Consider the following 21,981-nt stretch of genomic DNA (forward strand, 5'->3'; position numbering starts at 1 on the left):
ATTCTACTTTAGAAACATTACTTTATCTTTTTGACTCAGAAATCTAGGGCTTGGCTCTTTTTGAAGCAACCGGACCCCCTCTAGATATGGAAGTCCTATTGGTTCACGCTCTCAACAACTGTGTTTCATCTACGCCCCATTCGTCGGAAAATGCTTCCCATCCATTGGCTCAAGTTAAATGATTTTCAACCCGAATTTAAACTTAATTCACTTTGAAATACTGTTTTACTTTCGCACTTCCTTTCGAGGTATAAAAAGCAAATCAAAAGATCCTATTCTATATAAAAATGATACAATATTAGCATTCATGGAGTTGGAGAGTTTGGATGTAAGTAGAAGAGGCCTCGAAAAGCGTTTAAAAATACTACCTTCGTAAAATATGTATTATTTTGCCTTGGTGGATACATATAAAATAATTATTACGGATAAAATAGTTAATTTTTGGGCAAAAAGGGCTGAAATGGATGCCAAAGGTAGGTTGAAAGTTTATATTCCAACGCATCAAGTATAACAAGAGTGAAATTGATCTCTTAATATTAATGGACAAGATAAAAACTTTTCACAATTGAGGTTTTCTTGACACATTAACATTGATAAATTTTTATTCTACCTACTGAAAGCAGGAGATTAAACTTGATAACAAAGGAGTATAATAACACACAATAGACGAGTGTGTGAGTAGTAAAAGTTCAAAGATTACTATTAACTCGTACAATTCGCACTGTGTTTAGTTCGGTATATCAAAATGGGGAACGAGTGTGGGGGACGACGCGCTTTAAATGTGTGCATCACGACATAGATATATAATCAAGAAATCTTTTTTTTTTTTTTTTTTTTTAACAATCTAGATGAAGGGTTCGACCTTAACAATCACAATGAAGAACAAGAATATGACAGATTAATGAAGAAAAAACGATGTTTCGAAGAAACTTTTGAGGAAATCAACAATGTACAAGTTCCTCGAACATTACCATTGTTGGATCATATCGATCTTTGTGAGGAGGAAGATGGGGTTGTGGGCTGGCCACCGATTAACTCTTGGAGGAAGAAGATTTGCCACCACCACCACCACCACAACAGCCGCCGTGGCTGCACCAACCCCACGAACTATGTGACAGTCAAGAATGGTTGCGGCGGCGGCAGTAGATCAAATTCCATGTACGTTAAAGTGAAGATGGAAGGAGTTGGGATAGCAAGAAAGGTAGACTTGAGCCGCCACCATTCTTATCAAACGCTAATTGACACCTTGATGGCCATGTTCGTCAATGTAAGTAACACAAATTTCTTTGTACATGTTCAGTCGAGTGTATCAAATATATTATTTATTTATATATTGTGACGAATTTGACATGTAATTAGTAGAATGAAATGATTTTGTATTGGAATTAGAGTAGACAGAGAGTTTAATGAATGATAATTCTTTTTGAGAGTGTTTGATCAGGAAAAAGTGCAGGGCTACAAGCTTGCATATCAAGATAAAGAAGGTGATTGGCTGCTTGCTGGAGATATGCCTTGGGGGTAGGTTTCCACTATACTATTATCATATTATTACTTAGTTAATTAATATTTTACATATTTTATTTTTAAAAAAATTGGTAATAATAAAAAACTTACAGAAATTTGGAATTTGTTCTGCAGAACTTTTATCAACTCGGTGCAGCGTTTAAAACTGTTAAGGAATGGCAATTGATTTCATGGTGCAAGGCTTTTTTTGCTTTATTATTCGATTAGTATTACGTATGAATATGTATTTTTTTCCCCTTTCCTTTTGATGTAATCTTGTTCGTGTATTTCGACTAGGCTTCTTCTCTATTTTATGTAGATTTTTTTTGTAGTAAGTAATATGTATAACATAGAATTTATTCGACTTAGGAAATTAGAATGACAACGATTTACATATTTAACAAAATTTGAAGGAAAGGAAAAGGATATTATCAATTCTAGTTGTGATCTTTAATTATGTAAATATAAATCAGTTCTTTTCGAATTCCTTTTTCCCCAAATAATGCTAAGGTGGTGGAAAATTTTTATGCGTTTATCTAAGCCAAAGTTCTAACACAAGAAAGTCAAGATTTGAAAATATATCCCTATTTATGAATAACATTGGTAAACACGTAAGGTGGATAAAAATAAGTGGGCTCTAAACATAAAAGTAGCCGAAAAACAACGGTGCTGGGGCCACGTTGAGCGAGCCAATAATTGAAATAGACTTTTGGGAAGAATTCACAACTCAGCTTTTAAGAATGGGCCATACAAATATCAAGCCTATAGGTTTAAATATGCAAAAATCAGGTGCCTATCTAGACCGGATGAAAATTGTAATTTAGCTCGTTAAAAATTATAATTTGAACGATTGGGATAAAAATGTCTGACAGATATCTAATTGTCGAATTTGCCCTCAATTGCGGGAGATATTGGACGTATTTATTAAAATTAATTAAAATATTTTATTAATTAATTAAATATATTAAGGTCACAATTATACAATTAATGATCATGGATACATATTTATAGGTCACAGATGCATACTCACAACGTCACATTTTGTCAACTTAATTTGTCACAAATTATTTCCTCAGTCACAGATTATTTCATCGATGACAAATCAAACAATTTATAGATCACAGTTTATTTATCAATCACAAACTTTCAAAATAATTGGTCACAAATTATCATTCAGTCACATATTATTAAAATTTTAGATCACAATTGAATATTTGGTCACAAATTGCCCAATTTCTTGGTCACAAATTATTTTTCAATCACATGTTATCAAATTTTCAGATCACATTTGAATACGTGATCACAAATTATACAATTTATTGGTTACAGTCCCAAGTAATTGGTTATAAACACCCCCATCCGCCAGTCAACTATGCGCACCAACAAAACAATACACCAACTTACCATCACTGTAGCACAATCGTCACCAACGCCTGCACCACCAAGGTTCAGCCACGCCACTAACACCATAAGCACCACCAGCTTTTCATCCCAACCACACCAAAACAACAATTCCCACCTAAAAAATCCCTAAATTCCCACCTAAAAAATCCCTAAAGTCATGGCTGTCGACCACCAAAAACACAATCATCACTGCAGCACCGACGCTCACGCCGCACGCAATGTCGCCCAAAATTGGCACCACAATCACCACCGCAACCTCACCACCAAAGCTAGTAACCACTACCACAAACAAAACATACAACCAAAACCACTCTACAACCACACAAAATCAAATTCACGGCTGAAGACCACCCCAAAGCCATAGCCAAGCATCGATGTACGCTGGGCTCAAATCAGCGCGACGATGTGAAAGATCTGCTTAGATAAGGGCGTGTAATATGAATGGAAGTGCACAGCTCATAGCGTCGCTACTTGGAAACGGTTGTTGATGTCGTTGCGTCAAAGATCCTCTTCGAGGAAAGGCGTCGTTGAGAGAGAAGAGAGATTAGGAAGAAGAGAGTGACTCGCGTGTTTAGAGAGAGAGAGGAATGAGATGCTATGGGAAAGCCTAGAAAGGTTAGGTTTTGTGTTTAGGCGGGGTGGGTAAATAGTGGATACCTGATTTTTGCTTAAATAAACAGTAAGTGTTATGCCCTAGGTCCAATCGACTTTGGACATAAACACCTTTTAGTATATAGTTTATGCGATTTATGACAGATCTATTATTTAATTAATTAATATTCAATTGAATTAAATAATGGAGTCCGTAGATTCAAATCTTAGTAATTTATTAATCACAAGGAGTTGTAATTATGATATATAAATTACATATGATTGAATCATAAATCATCCGTGGTCGTAAGTAATGACGAGATACTGATATCGTTATTATGGATATACTATCACGTGTGGCATTTCTTACTTGTGAAGTAAGTAGCTGATCTCACAAGTTAAATTGTGATGATACTTAAATGAACACATTGATGTTTTGTTATAGAACAAAATATTGGAGACCCGCTGAGAGATTCCACATGGATAACAATTTGAGTGTCAGTGATTAATCTTTAACGTTCAGTAGTGGGATTGGTCATTTGACTTGAGGTCATCATATGATACTTAAATGAACACATTGATGTTTTGTTATAGAACAAAATATTGGAGACCCGCTGAGAGATTCCACATGGATAACAATTTGAGTGTCAGTGATTAATCTTTAACGTTCAATAGTGGGATTGGTCATTTGACTTGAGGTCATCATAGTGCCTTATACGAGGACAGTAATGCTTTGACGATGTTGTATATTGTTCTGTTAAAGGCCGCTAATACGACATCGTTCAGGTATATCAAGAATCCAATGAAAATTGTGAATGACTAATAGAGAATTCGTCACTTTTAGATAGTAAGAGATTATGATCTGCATTTCATTCAATTAACTCGATAACGAAATCTTTGGTCAAGGTGTACTCATAAGTCGAATATGAGTTTTTGACTTATATTGACTTAGTAGTGGAATGAAAGAAATGATCAATAATCGGGATTAACACACTTTCATATCTTGTAATTGATCGGATCATATGGACGAAGGGATTATAGTTTCACGGTAAATAAACGAGTTTGGTTTTGTCATACCACGTGACATTTTTCGTCATATGTATTGCCCTAACACATTGCTAGATGTCAATCTGGGACGACGAACGTGAATTAGTAATAAATTAAAAGGGTATTTTAATTTATCGATTTTGATTAGATTAAAATAATAATTCATATTGTTAGACATCGTGATCGGGAACCTGATAGGTCGTACATAAAAGGAGAACTGAAAGATTGTGATTTATCAATTAATTAATTTAACAAGAGTTGGATAAATTAATTAATTGAGTTGCTTATTTATAGGCCCGAATTAATCAAATTAATTCATGGACCGGATTTAATTAAATGAATTAATTAAATATTGGATCGGGTCAGGTCAAACCCATTTGGGTTTATATAAATAAGTGATTAGGTTTTTAATTTGTAAATTTTTCATTATTCTTGCTAGTACAAGAAGAAAATCATAATCCTACAATCTTAATCTCTGTGTGGATCACTGTTGGAAGTTGGACAATTGAACAGCTATGGGTGGTGAATCAAGACCGTTGGAACGCAAGAATAACAAAGAAGTTTGCAGATCTAGAAAAATGTATGACTTTTATCACAATTTCTATCTAAACACAAAGACGATTCTTGGTGGGAATTGAAATCTATTTTAATTTTTCGTTGCGCATGATAAGTCTATTCTCAACATAAACTACACACCTAAATTTTGAATTAGAAATTTTAAACACCTGCTTTTATGTAATTTCCTCTAGATCCAACCCACCCCCCCCGCCCCGGGAACCCAGTTAAAAATAGGAAAAATTGATAAATAGAAGGTTACATGATTCAAAAATGAAAAATCAGGTCCAGTGTTTATATTTGGAAAAATCTTGGAATTGGTCACATTTCGAACTATTTAAGTGGAAAATAAACTAGAATAATTAATAACAATTAGTCAGCTAATTAGTCGACTAATTTCTGGGAACAAATTCTTGTTAGTTTCATGGATAATGACCAAAATAGTTTATCTAATCTAACCAAAACCCAACTTTGAATTATGATTCTCGTCTAGAAAAGTGGAATGGAACTTGAGGATTTCTTCCGATTTAGGGATTTTTATGAACTCAAATTGAAAATATCATATGGTGGAGAGTGGGGGCTGCGCTGGCGCCGACGGGTAATAACCGGAGTCAAGGGTAGAAGAAGCAAAAATTGTGGGATGAGAGAGTTTTGGAGGGGGCACCTTGTTTAGGATGGATCGATGAATTGAAGCCCATTTCATTGTTTTCTTTCTTTTATTTTATAACTATTAAAATATATTCTTTTCTTCGTTATTAAAATTATGTCACGTAAAATGATTATTGCAGTTATTGACTATGAATAGCATGATTTACAGTTAAATAGTCGGATTCTTTTCTTCATTATTAAAATGATGTCACGTAGAATGACTAATGTAGTCATTGACTATGAATAACATGATTTGCAGTGAAATAGTCGGTGTTGATCTCGAAAATTGGTCCTTCCACGTGGCCAACTGAAAGCTACTCCACGTGTTCCTCCCTGCGCACAATCAGCGAATAGTCAGACGCACACGGCCGAAACCAGCGGGGGTGGTAACGGCCGTATACACTCCGACGGTCAAGTCAAGTTTAAGTGGTCGGAATAGTACCCAGGGGCTATGCAGATCAATGACAAAGGGGGAGGAGAAAATATATAAACTTGTTGTGGAGTGCTATGTAGTAAGAGTTTCATTACCTTTGTCTCTTACCAAACCTTGGGTATTTATCGGTGGTATGAACCGTTAGATGTGGGACGCGTGTATACATCTGACGGTATGAGGCGTCCGCTCATAGGCGTCAATCAGTCGCGTCTGTAGAGTGGGCGGACAGTTTGTTTCTTCTGAGTTGAATTAACATAAAGTTGATAAGTCACATCAACTAGCCTCATGGAGACGTTAAATCAATTTAAACCCTAGGTGCAGGAAGGATCTTGGCACAAATCTCTTTCTGAAATTGGCGGCGAATCTTCTAACCGGGGTCCACTTAACCTCGACCTCGGAGGCGACGTGCTTCGACAGGTCAGTAGTGGGAATCGCTATATCACTTCGGACTGGTCGTTATCAGGTCGGAATATATGGTGCTGCGAGTTCCGAGGCGTATAAGATCGGAGCGTAACAGCGGTCCCCCAAGTCGAGGGATGAATATTTATATCATGCGTGGACTTGCTTTCCTGACCGGACCGCGAGTCATGGGAGTTTTGGGGGTTGATCTGTTGCAGTAATCGAGGTTATGATCCCAGGCAGACGTGCCAAAGTTTAGTTACTGTGCGTAACGTACGAGGCGGTCAACCAGCATGGAACTTCGCGTAAGGTGCGTCAAAGCTTCGTGAATATGGTGTGCTGACCCCACAGACCAACACGTTGGGAGATGGCTGAAACTTTGTAAAGCGTGGGAGGGAACGCAGCGTCCGAGGCGATGACCCAAAGGGGCCTTCACGTCAGGTGCGTCCAAGCTTTGTAAAGTTGAGGGAGGAGCTCATCTGTCACCGATGCACTGACCCACAAGGCCGACGCGTTGGGAGATGGTGAAACTTTGTAAAGCGTGGGAGGGAACGCAACGTCCGAGGCGATGACTCAAAGGGGCCTTCGCGTCAGGTGCATCCAAGCTTTGTAAAGTTGAGGGAGGAGCTCATCTGCCATTGGTGCGCTGATCCACAAGGCCGACGCATTGGGAGATGGCTAAAACTTTGTAAAGCATGGGAGGGAACGCAGCGTCCGAAGCAATGACCCAAAGGGGCCTTCGCGTCAGGTGCGTCCAAGCTTCGTAAAGTTGAGGGAGGAGCTCATCTGCCACCGGTGCGCTGACCCACAAGGCCGACGCGTTGGGAGATGGCTAAAACTTTATAAAGCATGAGAGGTAACGCAGCGTCTGAGGTGATGACCCAAAGGGGCCTTCGCGTCAGGTGCATCCAAGCTTTGTAAAGTTGAGGGAGGAGCTCATCTGCCACCGGTGCGCTGACCCACAAGGCCGACGCGTTGGGAGATGGCTAAAATTTTGTAAAGTATGGGAGGGAACACAGTGTCCGAAGCGATGACCCAAAGGGGCCTTTGCGTCAGGTGTGTCCAAGCTTTGTAAAGTTGAGGGAGGAGCTCATCTGCCACCGGTGCGCTGACCCACAAGGCCGACGCGTTGGAAGATGGCTAAAACTTTGTAAAGCATGGGAGGTAACGCAGCGTCTGAGGTGATGACCCAAAAGGGCCTTCGCGTCAGGTACGTCCAAGCTTTGTAAAGTTGAGTGAGGAGCTCGATCCGAGGCGATTCAAACGTCAAATGATTTGACAATTGTTGCGTGTTTTCAAGGTGACAGTTGGGTGCCATGTCCATTCTCCTAAAAGGTTGCTGCGGCTACTAATTATTATTGACGGCTAGTTGTAACCAAGGTGACGCGTTTCAAGCAAACGTGAAAGTCACAGCGACATCTTGGGCGTAGATCAAATCTAGCGTTTCATTTCAACGGCCTAGATTGAAGATACGATGAACGGCTTAGATTGATCGCATTTGAATTCGACGGTGGAGATCGGATTTGTTTTTCTATAAAAGGAGGACTCTGATGTTTTCTCAGGCTTTCTACCCTTGCGAAACTAACACTATAATTTGCTCTCGTGTTATTGGCGATTTCCGGTGTTTTGTAAGCAATTTCGACGAGAAAACTAGACTTCCAACGACCTTACACCATTTCTGGCGAGGAAAACCTCCAAACTCGTAAGTTTCAGCACCTATTTAGGCTTTTAAATTTTGAAAGAATGGTCTCAGAGGGGAGTTCTAGTTTGGGGAGGGGTTTAGAACTGGTGAGGATGGACGAGCCCATTGTGGCGACCTCCTCAGAAATAGCCGAGGCAATAATGGGGGGGGGAATATATGGAAACGACCGGATAGTCCAGTAGATACTTCTGTGCATTGGGGGGCATCGGACTACCCATCAAAATTAAGAGAGGTCGACCTGGGGAGACTTAGGACAGAGTATAGGATCCCTGATAGCATAGATTTGATCCTCCTCGGGCCGAAAGAGAGAGCCTGCTACCCTAGGCCGGGCTGTGTGGCCATTAGTGAGGCGATCCTTAGGGCCGGACTTAGGCTGCCCGTTCACCCATTCTTTAGGATGGTACTTAGGTCCTATGGACTAGCCCCGACGCAGCTTAATTCGAACTCCTGGAGCCAAATGGTGGGCTCCTAGATGTTGTGGAAAGAGGCGTCATTAGGGGTGGAGATGCCCCTTTCCGTTTTCCAAACCCTTTATATACCTAAGGTTACTGTCGGGGGGATAAGACCCGGGGATGATATTACCTTACTTCATGGGGTTCCCACACTCCATTCGTGGTCGATCTGTCGAGCTCCATCAAAGAGTGGAAGAGCTCATAGTGCTGGGCCGCAGGGCGATGGGACATGATGGAGGGGGACCCCCTGGCGCCTCTTATGGTCCCAACGAAGTATTCAACACTTAGTGAGTATAGTAATAGTTTTTCCTTATATTTCTCTTCAGTTCGAATTGTGTCTAACAGTTACATTTCCTTTGTAGGTGCTCTTCCTCGGTGCGAGCTGTCAACCGAGGACTTTGACACCATCTGTGTCATTTATCAGCTGCCTTAAAAGAAGAGGTCTTACCACAGGCTGATCCGAAAGAACATCCTCTTCATTACTCACGATTTAATGGCATCCCAAGGTAACTGGACCGAAGTCTTTGCTTTTTATTCCAAACTCTCAAGACTTGTATTAATTCCTTATTTGCTTTTTTGCAAACAGCTTTAATAAGAAGATGCCAATGCGCCCCGACTTCAAGACCATCCAGAAGGTGATGGCAGAGGCACAGGTGTTGAAGGCCTCCTCCTCCTCGTACAAAAAGGAAATGGAGGATTTGGTGGAGGCCAGTAAGAGGCTCCAGCCTCCGACGGAGGAGGATGTACTGGAGGACCCGGAGGCTGACCTTCGAAGGAAGGGCAACAAGAGTGCCGCCCCTCCAAGACGCCCAACTGTGGCGAGGCCATCCCCAGCTCTGAGGCAGACCACAATTCCCACCGGGGTGGCCCTCTCGGAGAGAAGGCCCGCTCCAACTGAGCCCGCCACTACCCCGGCCACAACACCCCTCGCTGCAGTGCCAATTAACCAAGTGCCGGGGCAGCAGAAGAGGAAAAGGCCCCGTCCCTCTAAGGAGGTCGACTTTCTGGGCACCAATCCTGAAGAGCCCGTAAGGGAAGTGTTGGAGGCTCTTCCTCCAGAAACAACTGCGGTGGCGGTGGTCTACAATAAATACTAGACAGAGGAATGGAGGGACCACACTGCCTCCTGCACGGCTGAGGATTTGGTGGCCGCGAACAGCGCCTGCATGGCTCGGGCCCTGAGTACAAGCATCCAGCTTGAGGGCTTAGTGAAGGATCTGAACTCTAAGAGGGAGGATCTCGCCAAGCGCCTCGAGGAGGCGATGCACTACGGGGATGCCGTACGGGCGGCTCAGGCCAAGCAGAGGAGGGAAAGAAAGATGCTGAGGCCCAGCTAACTGCCGCCAAAGCAGAAGTGGAACGGTTGAAGAAGGAGTTGTATGAGGTAGAATGCCAAGTGGCTGTTGTGACTTGGCGACTTGATCACGCCAATGAGCACCACAAGCTCGCCACCGATGCTCTGGAGGCCTCCAACAAAGAGAAAGCAGAGCTGAGGCAGAAGGCAGAGGCCCAATCAGAAGAGATTGCCTCTTTGAAGGAAAAGTTGAAGTCTGCGGAGGAGGTGGCAGTCCAGAATTTCATTGATCACTTCGAAGACCATCCCCTGTATGACGACTTTGCCAACTTCTGGGCCTCATGGAGTGCCCAAAGCTTATTGGGTCGACTGAAGGAGGTGTACCCCACTCTGGACATCTCTTCATTGGAAGCAGAGTTCGGGGGGCCAACTGGAGGTCGGCCTAATAGGTTTGTCGAGGGGGCTCCGGAGGCCCAGGAGGCGCCCGATGTAGAAGTCCCTCTTGCAGATTAGGCTTACCTTTTGTAATGGCTTTGGCCCCCTTATACCTAAATTTATTCAATGAAATGAAATTTTTTGCTAAGTATTTGGGCTTCTGCTTCTTTGTATTTTCTATCCGTTTATACTTGTATGAATGCAAACGTCACACTAATTGCCTCGCCACAATAATTGGTTAATAACTACGGACCGGACCACTCAAGTTAACATAAGTTTAAGCACTTAAGCGACTATGAAGAGACTCTTAATGCCAACCTGTTAATAATTTGAGATTGGACCACTTAAGCAAACATGAAGAGTGCCTTAACGTTAATCGGCTAATAATTGACGATCGAATCGCTTAAATGAACCTCCTGAAGGACTGAGGAAACTATTCACTAACTGATGTGGCTCGGAACCGAAGATTCATTACATAAGATAAATTACATCACCTTTTAAAAAGGCAATTCCAGCACTTAGGAAATTTTACAACTGAGATCAGATCAGAACAATCGATTCATTATAATATATTGAGATCGGATCGGAACAAAGTCTCATTATTGATAGTACTTCCTCAAGTGTTCGATGTTCCACTAATGAGGCAGCGCCTTTCCTGACATATCTTCGATTTCGAAGGTACCAGGTCGGGATTCCCAGCGGATGCGGTAAGGGCCTTCCCAGTTTGGGCCAAACACTCCTGACCCGATTGGTTTTAAAGATTGGAAAACTCCTCTGAGGACGAGGTTGCCCAAGCGAAGAGTTCTGTTTCTGACCTTGGAGTTGTAATAGCGGGTCATTTTTCGATGATATTTTGCCAAGATCACTTGGGACGTATCTCTCTTTTCCTCAAGGAGGTGTAGTTCGCCTACTTGGGCCTCGTCGTTGCTGATCTCATTGAAATGTATCCGTCGATCTGATGGGATCCCAACTTCGATCGGACTCATGGCCTCGGCACCGTAGGTCATAGAAAATGAGGTTTCACCGGTTGCAGTCCGGCAAGAAGTCCTGATAGCCCAGAGGACGTGGGGGAGTTCGTCAACCCTGGTCCCTTTTGAGGTATCAAGTTTCCTTTTTAGGGTGTGTTTGATAGTCTTGTTCACTGCTTCAACTTGCCCATTCGCCTGGGGGTGATGAAGTGTTGAGAAATCCTTCTTTATGCCCAGCTCGTCGCATAAGTCTCGTATCTTCCTGTTGTCGAACTGCCGTCCGTTATCAGATACTAAGGAGTGGGGAATGCCGAATCTACAAATGATGTTTTTCCAAACGAACTTGGTAGTATTAGCCTCGGTAATTCTGGCAAGGGGTTCAGCCTCGACCCACTTAGTGAAGTAGTCAATGGCGACAATAGCGAAAGTTGCACTTCCTCTCCCTTTTGGGAGTGGACCAATGAAGTCAATGCCCCACTTGGTGAACGGCCAAGGGCTGGTTACTACTGAGAGGCTCTGAGCGGGCTGTCTTTGTATGTTCAAGAAGCGCTGACACTTGTCACATTTCTGGACAAATTGGCAAGCATCTTTTTTCAGGGTCGGCCAGAAGTAGCCTTGACGGAGAACCTTGTGTGCCAGAGCCGTTCCTCCGGAGTGGTTTCCACAGATTTCTTCATGGATTTCCCTGAGTATGTATGTGGCCTCTTCGGCTCCTACGCATCGAAAAAGAGGCGAAGCGAAGCCTCTCTTGTAAAGGGTATCTTCTTGCAGGACGAAGTGTGCAGCCCTTCTCCTTAATTTCCTCGCCTTGCCTCTGGAAGCAGGCAGTGTTTGCTCCTTCAGGTACGCGATGATGGGCTGCATCCATAATGGGGTGCCTTCTATCCATAGTACCTCTTCACCTTCAGAAGTGGAGGGCTTTGATAAGTGCTCAATAGGGACGATGTTTAGCAGCTCTGAGTCCATGCTGCTGGCTAGTTTCGAGAGGGCGTCTGCATGTGTATTCTCTAGACGGGGGACTTGAGTCAGTTCAAACCTTTCAAAATGAGGAATTATGTCCAGAACTAACTTCAAGAACGCAATCATGTTTCCATCTTTGGCTGCGAAATTTCCATTGACCTGATTTACTATAATCTGAGAGTCACTGCTCGCCAGGAGCTTCCTGACCCGCATCTCCTTAGCGAGTCTAAGACCTGCCAGAAGGGCCTCGTATTCGACGGCGTTATTCGAGGCTTTGAAGCCGAACCTTACCGCACAATTTAGCTTGTGGCCTTTCGGGCTCTCCAATACGATCCATGCCCCTGCGCCAGCCTCTCCTGAGGATCCATCTACGAACAGTTTTCATGTGGGGGGCTCGGCTGGTTCCATTATTGCCTCCATTTCTGGGGCTTTGGAAAACTCTACCATAAAATCAGCAAGGGTCTGGCCCTTGATGGCGTGTCGAGGTCGGAACGTTAGATCGAACTCGCTGAGCTCGATTGCCCATTTTAGTAGGCATCCTGATGCGTCTATTTTCTGCATTACCTGCGTTAGAGGAAAATTGGTGAGAACTTGTATTGAGTGGGCTTGGAAGTATGGCCTCAGCTTTCTTGAGGCTGTGATGAGGGCGAGTGCCAATTTTTCCATGTCTAGGTAGCGTGTTTCAACTGGAAGAAGTGCTTTACTGATGCAGTACACTGGCAATTGGCGCTCATTTTCCTTCCTGATTAGGACTGCGCTGACTGCACGTCCGAAACCGCTAGATACAGTAGTAGAGATTCATCCTGTTGAGGTTTCGACAAGAGGGGCGCTTCCCCAAGGTGCTTTTTCAGAGCCTCGAAGGCTTCTTCATACTCCGAAGTCCATTGGAATTTATTTCCTTGCTTCAGCACATTGAAAAAAGGCAAGCTTTTATCTGTGGCTCTGGAGATGAAGCGACTGAGTGCGGCTATCCGACCGTTGAGATTTTGGACCTCCTTCAGTTTCTGAGGTGACCTCATTTCTAGCAAGGCCGTTACTTTCACTGAATTTGCCTCAATTCCTCTCTGATTTACAATATACCCCAAGAAGTGGCCCGATGCCACTCCAAAGGTGCACTTGAGGGGATTCAATTTCATATTATACTTTCTAAGTATCTGAAAAGTTTGGTCGATGTGATTTATGTGTTCGGTTGCCTGGAGGCTTTTGACCAACATGTCGTCTACGTAGACCTCCATGGTTTTGTCAATGAGTTCGGCAAACATCATGTTGACTAACCTCTGGTATGTGGCTCTGGCATTTTTCAATCCGAAGGGCATGACTTTGTAGCAATACAGACCCCTGTCCATAATGAACGATGTAGCTTCCTCATCAGGTCGAAACATGGGTATCTGGTTATACCCTGAGTATGTATCCATAAAACTCAGTAGTTCATGCCCAGCAGTAGAGTCCACAAGTTGATCTATTCTTGGAAGTGGGAAGCTGTCTTTGGGGCACGCCTTATTTAGGTTTGTGAAGTCTACGCATACCCTCCACTTTTCGCTGGGCTTTTTCACCAGAACCGGGTTGGATATCCACCTTGGATAGATGGCCTCTCTTATGAAATCACTGCGGCTAAGTTTGTTTACTTCGTCTTTCAGTGCCTCGTACCGTTCCGAATTTAGGGCACGCCTCTTCTGTCTATGGGGCGCATAGGAGGGGTTGATGTTAAGGTGATGGCAACTGGTCCTAGGATCTATTCCCACCATATCTTCATGTTTCCATGCGAAGACATCCAGGTTCCCTTTCAGGAAGCGTATCATCTCGACTTTTGCTTCAGGCGACAATGACTTCCCTATCGCAAGACCTGACCGGGGTCTTCCGGGTTGACGAGGAAAGTCTCCAATTCTTCCATTGGGGTCGCATTTGGTTCAGTGCCAATTATTCAGGGGTCTAACTCATCAAGAGGGTGTCCTTGTTCAAGGGCCTCCTCCATGTCGACGTCTCCCTCTTGTTCAGAGGTATGCCCTTGTTCAGGGGCGTCGAGCATTTCCACGTTCGTACTGACTTCAACGAGTACCTCAGTTAGGATTACATTAATAGTTCGGGGCTCGGACTTTCGCAGCGAATTTAGGTAGCATGCCCTGGAGCCCATCTGATCGCCTCGAACCGTAGCAATCCCATGTTCGTTGAAAATTTCATGCACAAATAGTAAATGGACGTCACAGCCCAAAGATCTTTCAGAGCGGGTCTGCCCAATACTCCATGATAAGCTGATCTGTGATCTACCACCAGAAATTCCATGAAGTACTGGGCCACTAGGGGTGCCAAACCCATTTCGACAGGCAGGGTGATCCGCCCTCGTGGGATGATGCTGTCCCCAGTAAATTCGAATAGTGGGTTGGTCATGGGGATCAACCCATGTTCAATTTGCATTTTGTCAAAAGTGGATCCAAACAATATGTTTACGGAACTGCCATTGTCAACGAGCATGCATTTTAATCCGTTCCTAGCTACTACGGCTCTTACAACCAATGCATTACAATGGGGGTGGTGAACTCCCTTTGAATCTTCCTGGGAGAAGGTGATTGGGGCCATCCTGTTTGCTGATTTTGATTTGTTGACAATGTAAGTGATCATTGGGGGATCCTTTGCTTTTCTTGTGTAACTTCTCTGGGCGTTCCTGATGTTGCCACCGACGTGGGGTCCCTCAATGATAGTATCGATTTCCCTGATGACCTGACTTCCAGAAAATTGGGCTTGATTTCCTTGTCTGGATCGGCCTTGGTCCCTTGATTCTCTCCTCCGAGGAGATTGTTCCTTATGACCTCTCCTTCCCCTCCTCGGGGAGGCGGATCTGCGAGGGTGTTCGTTCCTGCTGGAAGTTTGCGGGTTGCTTCGATCAAGGCGTTGATTGGCATCACAACACTCACTAGTGTTATGTCCATATAGTTGATGGAACGTACAAAACCTTGCTCCTTCCAAGGGTCTGCTTGACCTCTTCTTCTTCTTCTTCTTATTGTTATCAGTTCTTCCAGATGGTCCCGCTTCGGCAGGGGCATTATCATATGCCAGCACCAGTACTAAATTCAATGTGATGGAAGCTAGGGCCTGTCCGGATGTGGGAGCTATGGTATGTCCTGCTTGGGTCCATTGCTGAGTAACAAGGTGTGTTGCGGGTCCTCGACCTACCTGCCTCTGAGGAGGAGAGAGTCGCTGTGCGGCACGATTGCGATGATCAATCATTTCTTCACTAACAATTTCCACTCTCATCATTTCCACCAGCTCGTCGTATGTGGAGGGATTCTTGCTACGCACGTCCCTCCAAAACAAAGTGTTCATGTTGAGCCCACCTTTCAAGGCTGAAAGGGCTTCTCTGTCAGTGACATGTTCGCAGTAAGTAATTTCGTCTGTAAACCTGGCGAGATAGCTTTTCAGCGTCTCCCCAGGGGCCTGCCTCATGTCTTACAGGCATTGAACTGGTGCCTCTCCTTCCCTGCGTGAGAGGTACTGGTTCAAAAATATTTTCTTCAAATCTGACCAACTTCTGATGCTTAGGGGAGGAAGCCTGCTATACCATACCTCGGCGGCCCTGCCTAGTGTTAAATGGAAGGCCCTGCATTTTAGAGCAGGCGAGGCTCCCCTCAGGCTCATTTGTGTCATGTACTTGGTGAGGTGCTTCTCCGGATCCCCCTTTCCCTCATACTTGGGGATCTTAGGGGGCATGAAATTCGCTGGCATTGGGAAGCTTCGGATCTCCCTTGAGAAAGGGAGTTGTCATCATCATCGTCAATCTCATAAGATCGACAGGGCCCATCTGACCCTTCATCATTTTGAATGTCCTGGGGAGGTGGAGGTGCTTCTCCTCGACTTCCCCAATCAACTAGGTTCCTCCCCTCTCTCCTATTTCTAGGAAGAGAAGGGGGAGCATGTTCTTGTTCGTGATCCGGATGAACTGATCCTCTTGTTGGGCGGACCCTATTGCTAGGATCCTCTCCTATCCGGTAGAAGACGCTTACCGACCTTTGGTCCTCATGTTCCTGAGGGAAATTGTCCCCCAAGCGTGGTTATGATGGCTGACTCCCTTGCACATAAGATGTTGCTTTGGCGTTCATCTTCCTTTCGAGGGGGCATTCTGTGTGCCGGTTCATGTGGCCTCGGGAGTGAGATAAACGGGCTTCCCGCACCGGATAAGATCCTTGGGGTATTTGATAGCCCTGATGACCCTGGACTTGCATGAGGAGTTCCTGCATCGCCATATTCTGAGCTGCTATGTCTCTCATACCTGTAGCTATCTGAGCCATTCCTTCAGTGAGTATGGTTCTTCCACCTCGGCGACGCTGGTGATGTGGTCTCTGAAGAGTAACATTGTTATGGAGTACCTCTTCTTCAGAGGCCTCTCTGATGGGGTTGTCGTCTTCATAGCTGTAGCTCATCCTATCTCTTTTTTCAAGGGTAGTGAGAACTTGGATTGTAACTCGACTTTGTTCTTTTTCAAGAATGCCCCCTTTTCAAGGTTAGTCGCTAGTTTTCCGGTAACTTCTCCGATGGAGAACGCAAAACTTCGAATGGGGAGTGTTTCCCACAGACGGCGCCAATCTGTTGACCTAAAAAATTGGTCCTTCCACGTGGCCAACTAAAAGCTACTCCACGTGTTCCTCCCTACGCACAATCAGCGAATATTCAGACGCATACGGTCAGAACCAGCGGGGGTGGTGATGGCCGTATACACTCCGACAGTCAAGTCAGGTTTAAGTGGTTGGAACAGTACCCAGGGGCTATGCAGATCAATGACAAAGGGGGAGGAGAAAATATATAAACTTGCTATGGAGTGCTATGTAGTAAGAGTTTCATTACCTTTGCCTCTTGCCAAACCTTGGGTATTTATAGGTGGTATGAACCGTTGGATGTGGGACGCGTGTATACATCTAACGGTATGAGGCGTCCGTTCATAGGCGTCAGTCAGCCGCGTCTGTAGAGTGGGCGGACAGTTTGTTACTTCTGAGTTGAATTGAAATAAAGTTGATAAGTCACATCAACTAGTCTCATGGAGACGTCAAATCAATTTAAACCCTAGGTGCAGGAAGGATCTTGGAACAAATCTCTTTCTGAAATTGACGGCGGATCTTCTTACCAGGGTCCACTTGACCTCGACCTCGGAGGCGAGGTGATTCGGCAGGTCAGTAGTGGGAATCGCTATATCACTTCGAAAACACTTCGGACAGGTTGTTATCAGGTCGGAATATGTGGTGCTGCGAGTTCCGAGGCGTATAAGATCGGAGCGTAACGGTCGGTATCCAATTCAAATTCCTACAATATCTCTATATAATATGGTATATGTATATCACGATTTTTTTTTTTATAATTAACAACAAGAGGTAATTAACATCCCTAGCATTCAGAAATAAAAAATATACCATAATTATCGTTCCTGATTGGCTTTTATGACCTATTGTGACTTCCGAAGAGATTTGTGACATGCCATTAATCTTTAAACAGTTACAACCAGTGTCATATTCTACTTCTTCTAAAGTCACATTTATATCAATACGAACTTGTAATCGATTATGAAGTCACATGCGATCATTTTTTTAAGTCACAATTTGTTAAATTAGGAGAAAATTATGCCCAACCATATTCCTGATTATTTTCTTTGAGAATTTAGGCCATTATTGAATAACTTGAAAAATCAGATGCTTATGAATTAATCAAATAATTCAAATTTTCAATTTACTCTTTGTGATAAAAGCCAATAAAGACGAATGATATCATTTTCGAATCAATATAGATAGAGAAATTTTTTTTGTATCCAACAAAGAGAGAATTATCCAGATACTTTATCCTCCATTCATGCCTTGGTCAAATTGTGACCAACGTTCTACGAAAGATTATTGACCAATTGAAAGTAATTGTAATGGTTTTAATTCATCTTTTATTTTAAATACAAATGGTTGCATCTTGTGATTTTGATTTTAATTTATAGATATTAGCACATAACATTCTTAATTTACAGTATTATTGTGCAAAAAGTTCACATTTTTCATTTGACATTTTTACCTCTAATTAAATCTTTGATTGTGCCAAACGTCATTCCGTCAATTTCTTGTCAATTTCTCCATTAAGTGAATACTTGTAGTCAATTTTCATTTTTTAAAATAAAGGGGTAATTTCGTCTTACAAAATTTTGTTCCTCTTTTCACTTGCTCCAAATGTGAAGTATAGTTATCCCCCTTTTCTCTTGAAGCGCAAAATTTTCCCCTTTCTCAAAACATTAACCCCTTATCCTCTCCTCTCCTCTCATCTCATCGTCGTGGATGGAAGCACGCAGTAAAGGGTACACAGTGAAGCGAAGGAAAATTATAGTGTGCATTCCTTCAATTTTAGGGCGCATTCTTATAATTTATGGATAGTGTTGGGAATCTACTTAACATGCGCAGCGAAAAATTAAAACAGATTTCAATTCGCACCAAGAATCGCATTTGTGTTTAGATAGAAATTGTGATAAAGATGTACCTTTACAAGATCTGCAAACTCCTTTGCCACATCTTTATTCCAGCAACTTGGATTTGTTTCCCACAACTATCCAATTGTCCAGCCTCCAACGATAATCCACACAGAAAATAAGATTGCAGCATTAGGATTTTCTTTTTGTGCTATCAAGAATAATGAAAATCTCAACAATTTTGAAAACCCTAATCATATTTATATAAGTCCGAACTGGTTTAGCCTGACCCGGTCCAACATTTAATTAACCCGTTTAATTAAATTCGGTCCATGAATTAATTAATCCAATTAATTAATTCGGGCCTATAAATATGCAACCCAATTAATTAATTTATCCAACGCTTGCTAAATTGATTAATTGATAAATTACAATCTTCCAATTCTCCTTTTGTGTGCAAGCCATCAGGTTCCCGATCACTATGCCTAACGCGTGAAATATTATTTTGATCTAATCAAAATTGATAAATTAAAACACTATTTAATTTATCACCAATTTACACTCGCTATCCCAGATTAACATCTAGTAATGTGTTAGGGCATTACATATGACGGGAAATGACATGTGGTATGACAAAACCAAACTCATTCGTTTACTGTGAAACTATAATCCCTTCGTCAATATGATCCGATCAATTACGAGATATGGAGGTGTATCAATCTCGATTATCGATCATATCTTTCACTCCACTATTAAGTCAATATACACATTGGCCAAAGATTTCATCATAGACTTAAGTGAATGAAACGCAGATTATAATCTCCTACTATCTAAGAGTGACGAATCATTTATTGGCCAATCACAACCTTCATATGATTCTTGACGTACCCGAATGATGTCGTATTAGCGGCCCTTTGCAGAGCAACATCCAACACCATCAAAGTATGACTGTTCTCATATAAGGTACCATGACGACCTCAAGTCAAAGGACCAATTCCACTATCGAACGTTAGAGATTAACCACTGACACTCAGATAGTTATCCATGTGGAATCTCTCGGCGGGTCTCCAATGTTTTGTTCTATAACAAAACATCCACGTATTCATTTAAATGTTACCACACTTGAGCTTGTGAGATCAGCTACTTACTTCACAAGTAAGAAATGTCACACGTGATGGTCTATCCGTAATAACAATATCCGTATTTCGTTATTATTTACTACCACGGACGATTTAAGATTCAATAATATGTAATTTGTATCTCACAATCACAGCTCCTTTTAATTAACAAATTACGAAGATTTGAATCTACGGACTCTATTATATAATTTAATTGTTTATTAAATCATAGATCTGCCATTTATTGCATTAATTATATATCAAAAGTATTTATGTCCAAATTTAATTGGACCTAGGGCATAACACTTACAAACTCCCACTTGCACTAGATCCAATCACTTATGTATTCAATATCATAAGACTCCACATGATGATCATGTTTATGCTACGACAACTCTTTGTCAGTGAATCAGTAATATTGTTAAATGTGAGAATTTTTTTCTCTTTATGTCATTTCTATGTATTATCTCTTTTATGAGATTATACCACCTTAATACATGTTTGAATCATTGACGAGACCTTAGTTCCTTCGCTTTCGCTATGCCTCAATTGTTATCACAATTCAATAGCATGTGATCAACAATATTAGGAACTACTCAAAGTTTATTTATGAACATCATGATTCACAATGTAACTCTTTGCTACTTCTGAAGTAATCATGTATTAGATTTCTACTATTGAATCAACGGTTGCTTCACGTTTGAAATCTTTCCAACATTCCACTTAAGAGTAAACCAGTTTCTCCATATGAAATCTTCTCAAGATTTCATCTATATAAATTGGGATGAGTTAGGCAATTTTCTAGATCTATCTCTATAGATTAAGTTGTTTCTCCCATTTCGTTCATGAATAAATCGTTTAACAATTATCATTTCAACGATTGAAACATAGAGATGTCGTTTTCTATAATATTAGGAATACAACAATACTCCCACTATTTTCTTGTAAACACATAATTCGTCTTCAAATTTGATAAAATCAAACACTTTGACTTTTCATCAAATCGAAGATTTCAACTTCAAGAAATTTCTCTTAACCTATAGTCATGGTATGCAACTGTTGCAAGCAAAACCTGAATGGACTTCAGCAAGACTACAGGAGAAAGGTTTCACCAAGGTCATCACTTAACCTTTGCTTTTAGCCTTGCTTTGTATATATAGATATTCTCATCCATATCGACCTTTTCCTTGTACACTATTTACAAAAATTTATGGGTTTTATTCCATCAGGAGGCTTGACCAAGGTCCAAACCTTGTTCACATACATCGAGTTTATCTCGAATTTCATGGCCTCTTGCTGTCTCTTTTAAGTCAACACTTGACTTTATTTTGGTGCAACTAATAGGTTCATTATCCTGGATCACTAATACCTGATTAGTAATCATGGATTCGCACCTTCTTGAAGGTCGAATGATCCTACTAGATTCACATAGAGCTGACATATCCTTAAGAGTCTTTACTTCTTGATCAAAAGTATTTCCCATATCAGATATGGGATCAAATTCGGATTTATCTTCTTGGTTAACTATATCTGTGGACTCTTGAACTCTTTCAAGTTCTATTTTGCTCCCACTGTCCCCCCCCCCCTAGAGTAAGCATTTTCTCTAAGAAGACAATATATCGTGAGACGAAGACTTTCTTCATGATAATAGAATTTATATTCAAATATCTGCTTTGAATATCCCCATAAACACTTATTTATCAGATTTAGTGTCAAACTTATCCTATTCAAGGAGTTTCAAATAAGCGTCATGGCCCCAAACTTTCATATAAGATAAATTGGGACTATTGCTTTTCCATAACTCGTATGGAGTTCTGTTAAACAATTTAGATGGGACATGATTTAGTGTGTTGCACACTACAATCAATGCATGACCCCAAAGCAATTTTGAGAGATTTGCATGGCTTGTTAGTAATCGCATTATATATAATAATTAAGGATTCCTCCTTTCAGATACACCACTATGTTGCAGTGTATATGGAGGAGTCCACTGCAAGAGAATCTCATTCTCTCTTAGATAATCCAGAATTTAATCTTTAAGATAGTTTCATCTC

At 42.0% G+C, this 21,981-nt stretch overlaps 1 protein-coding gene across 1 annotated transcript; it reads left to right on the top strand.

Annotated features, from left to right (window-relative positions):
* The first annotated feature begins 839 nt into the window (after positions 1 to 839).
* LOC111408261 (auxin-responsive protein IAA29-like) lies at positions 840 to 1,943 on the top strand. The gene is made up of 3 exons (XM_023038046.1): positions 840 to 1,267; positions 1,442 to 1,518; positions 1,639 to 1,943. Exons 1-3 carry the CDS (start codon positions 902 to 904, stop codon positions 1,688 to 1,690), a joined length of 495 nt encoding a protein of 164 aa, XP_022893814.1. The 5' UTR covers positions 840 to 901; the 3' UTR covers positions 1,691 to 1,943.
* The last annotated feature ends 20,038 nt before the right edge of the window (positions 1,944 to 21,981 follow it).

Source organism: Olea europaea, chromosome 13, assembly GCF_002742605.1.
Source record: "Olea europaea var. sylvestris chromosome 13, O_europaea_v1, whole genome shotgun sequence".
Classification (NCBI taxonomy): domain Eukaryota; kingdom Viridiplantae; phylum Streptophyta; class Magnoliopsida; order Lamiales; family Oleaceae; genus Olea; species Olea europaea.

Bases quoted from the DNA above. Each gene is read 5' to 3' on its own strand.
- LOC111408261 (XM_023038046.1), top strand. From the start codon at position 902: ATGAAGAAAAAACGATGTTTCGAAGAAACTTTTGAGGAAATCAACAAT. The intron at 1,268-1,441 runs GTAAGTAACACA...GTGTTTGATCAG, and splicing joins TGATGGCCATGTTCGTCAAT to GAAAAAGTGCAGGGCTACAA. The intron at 1,519-1,638 runs GTAGGTTTCCAC...TTTGTTCTGCAG, and splicing joins GCTGGAGATATGCCTTGGGG to AACTTTTATCAACTCGGTGC.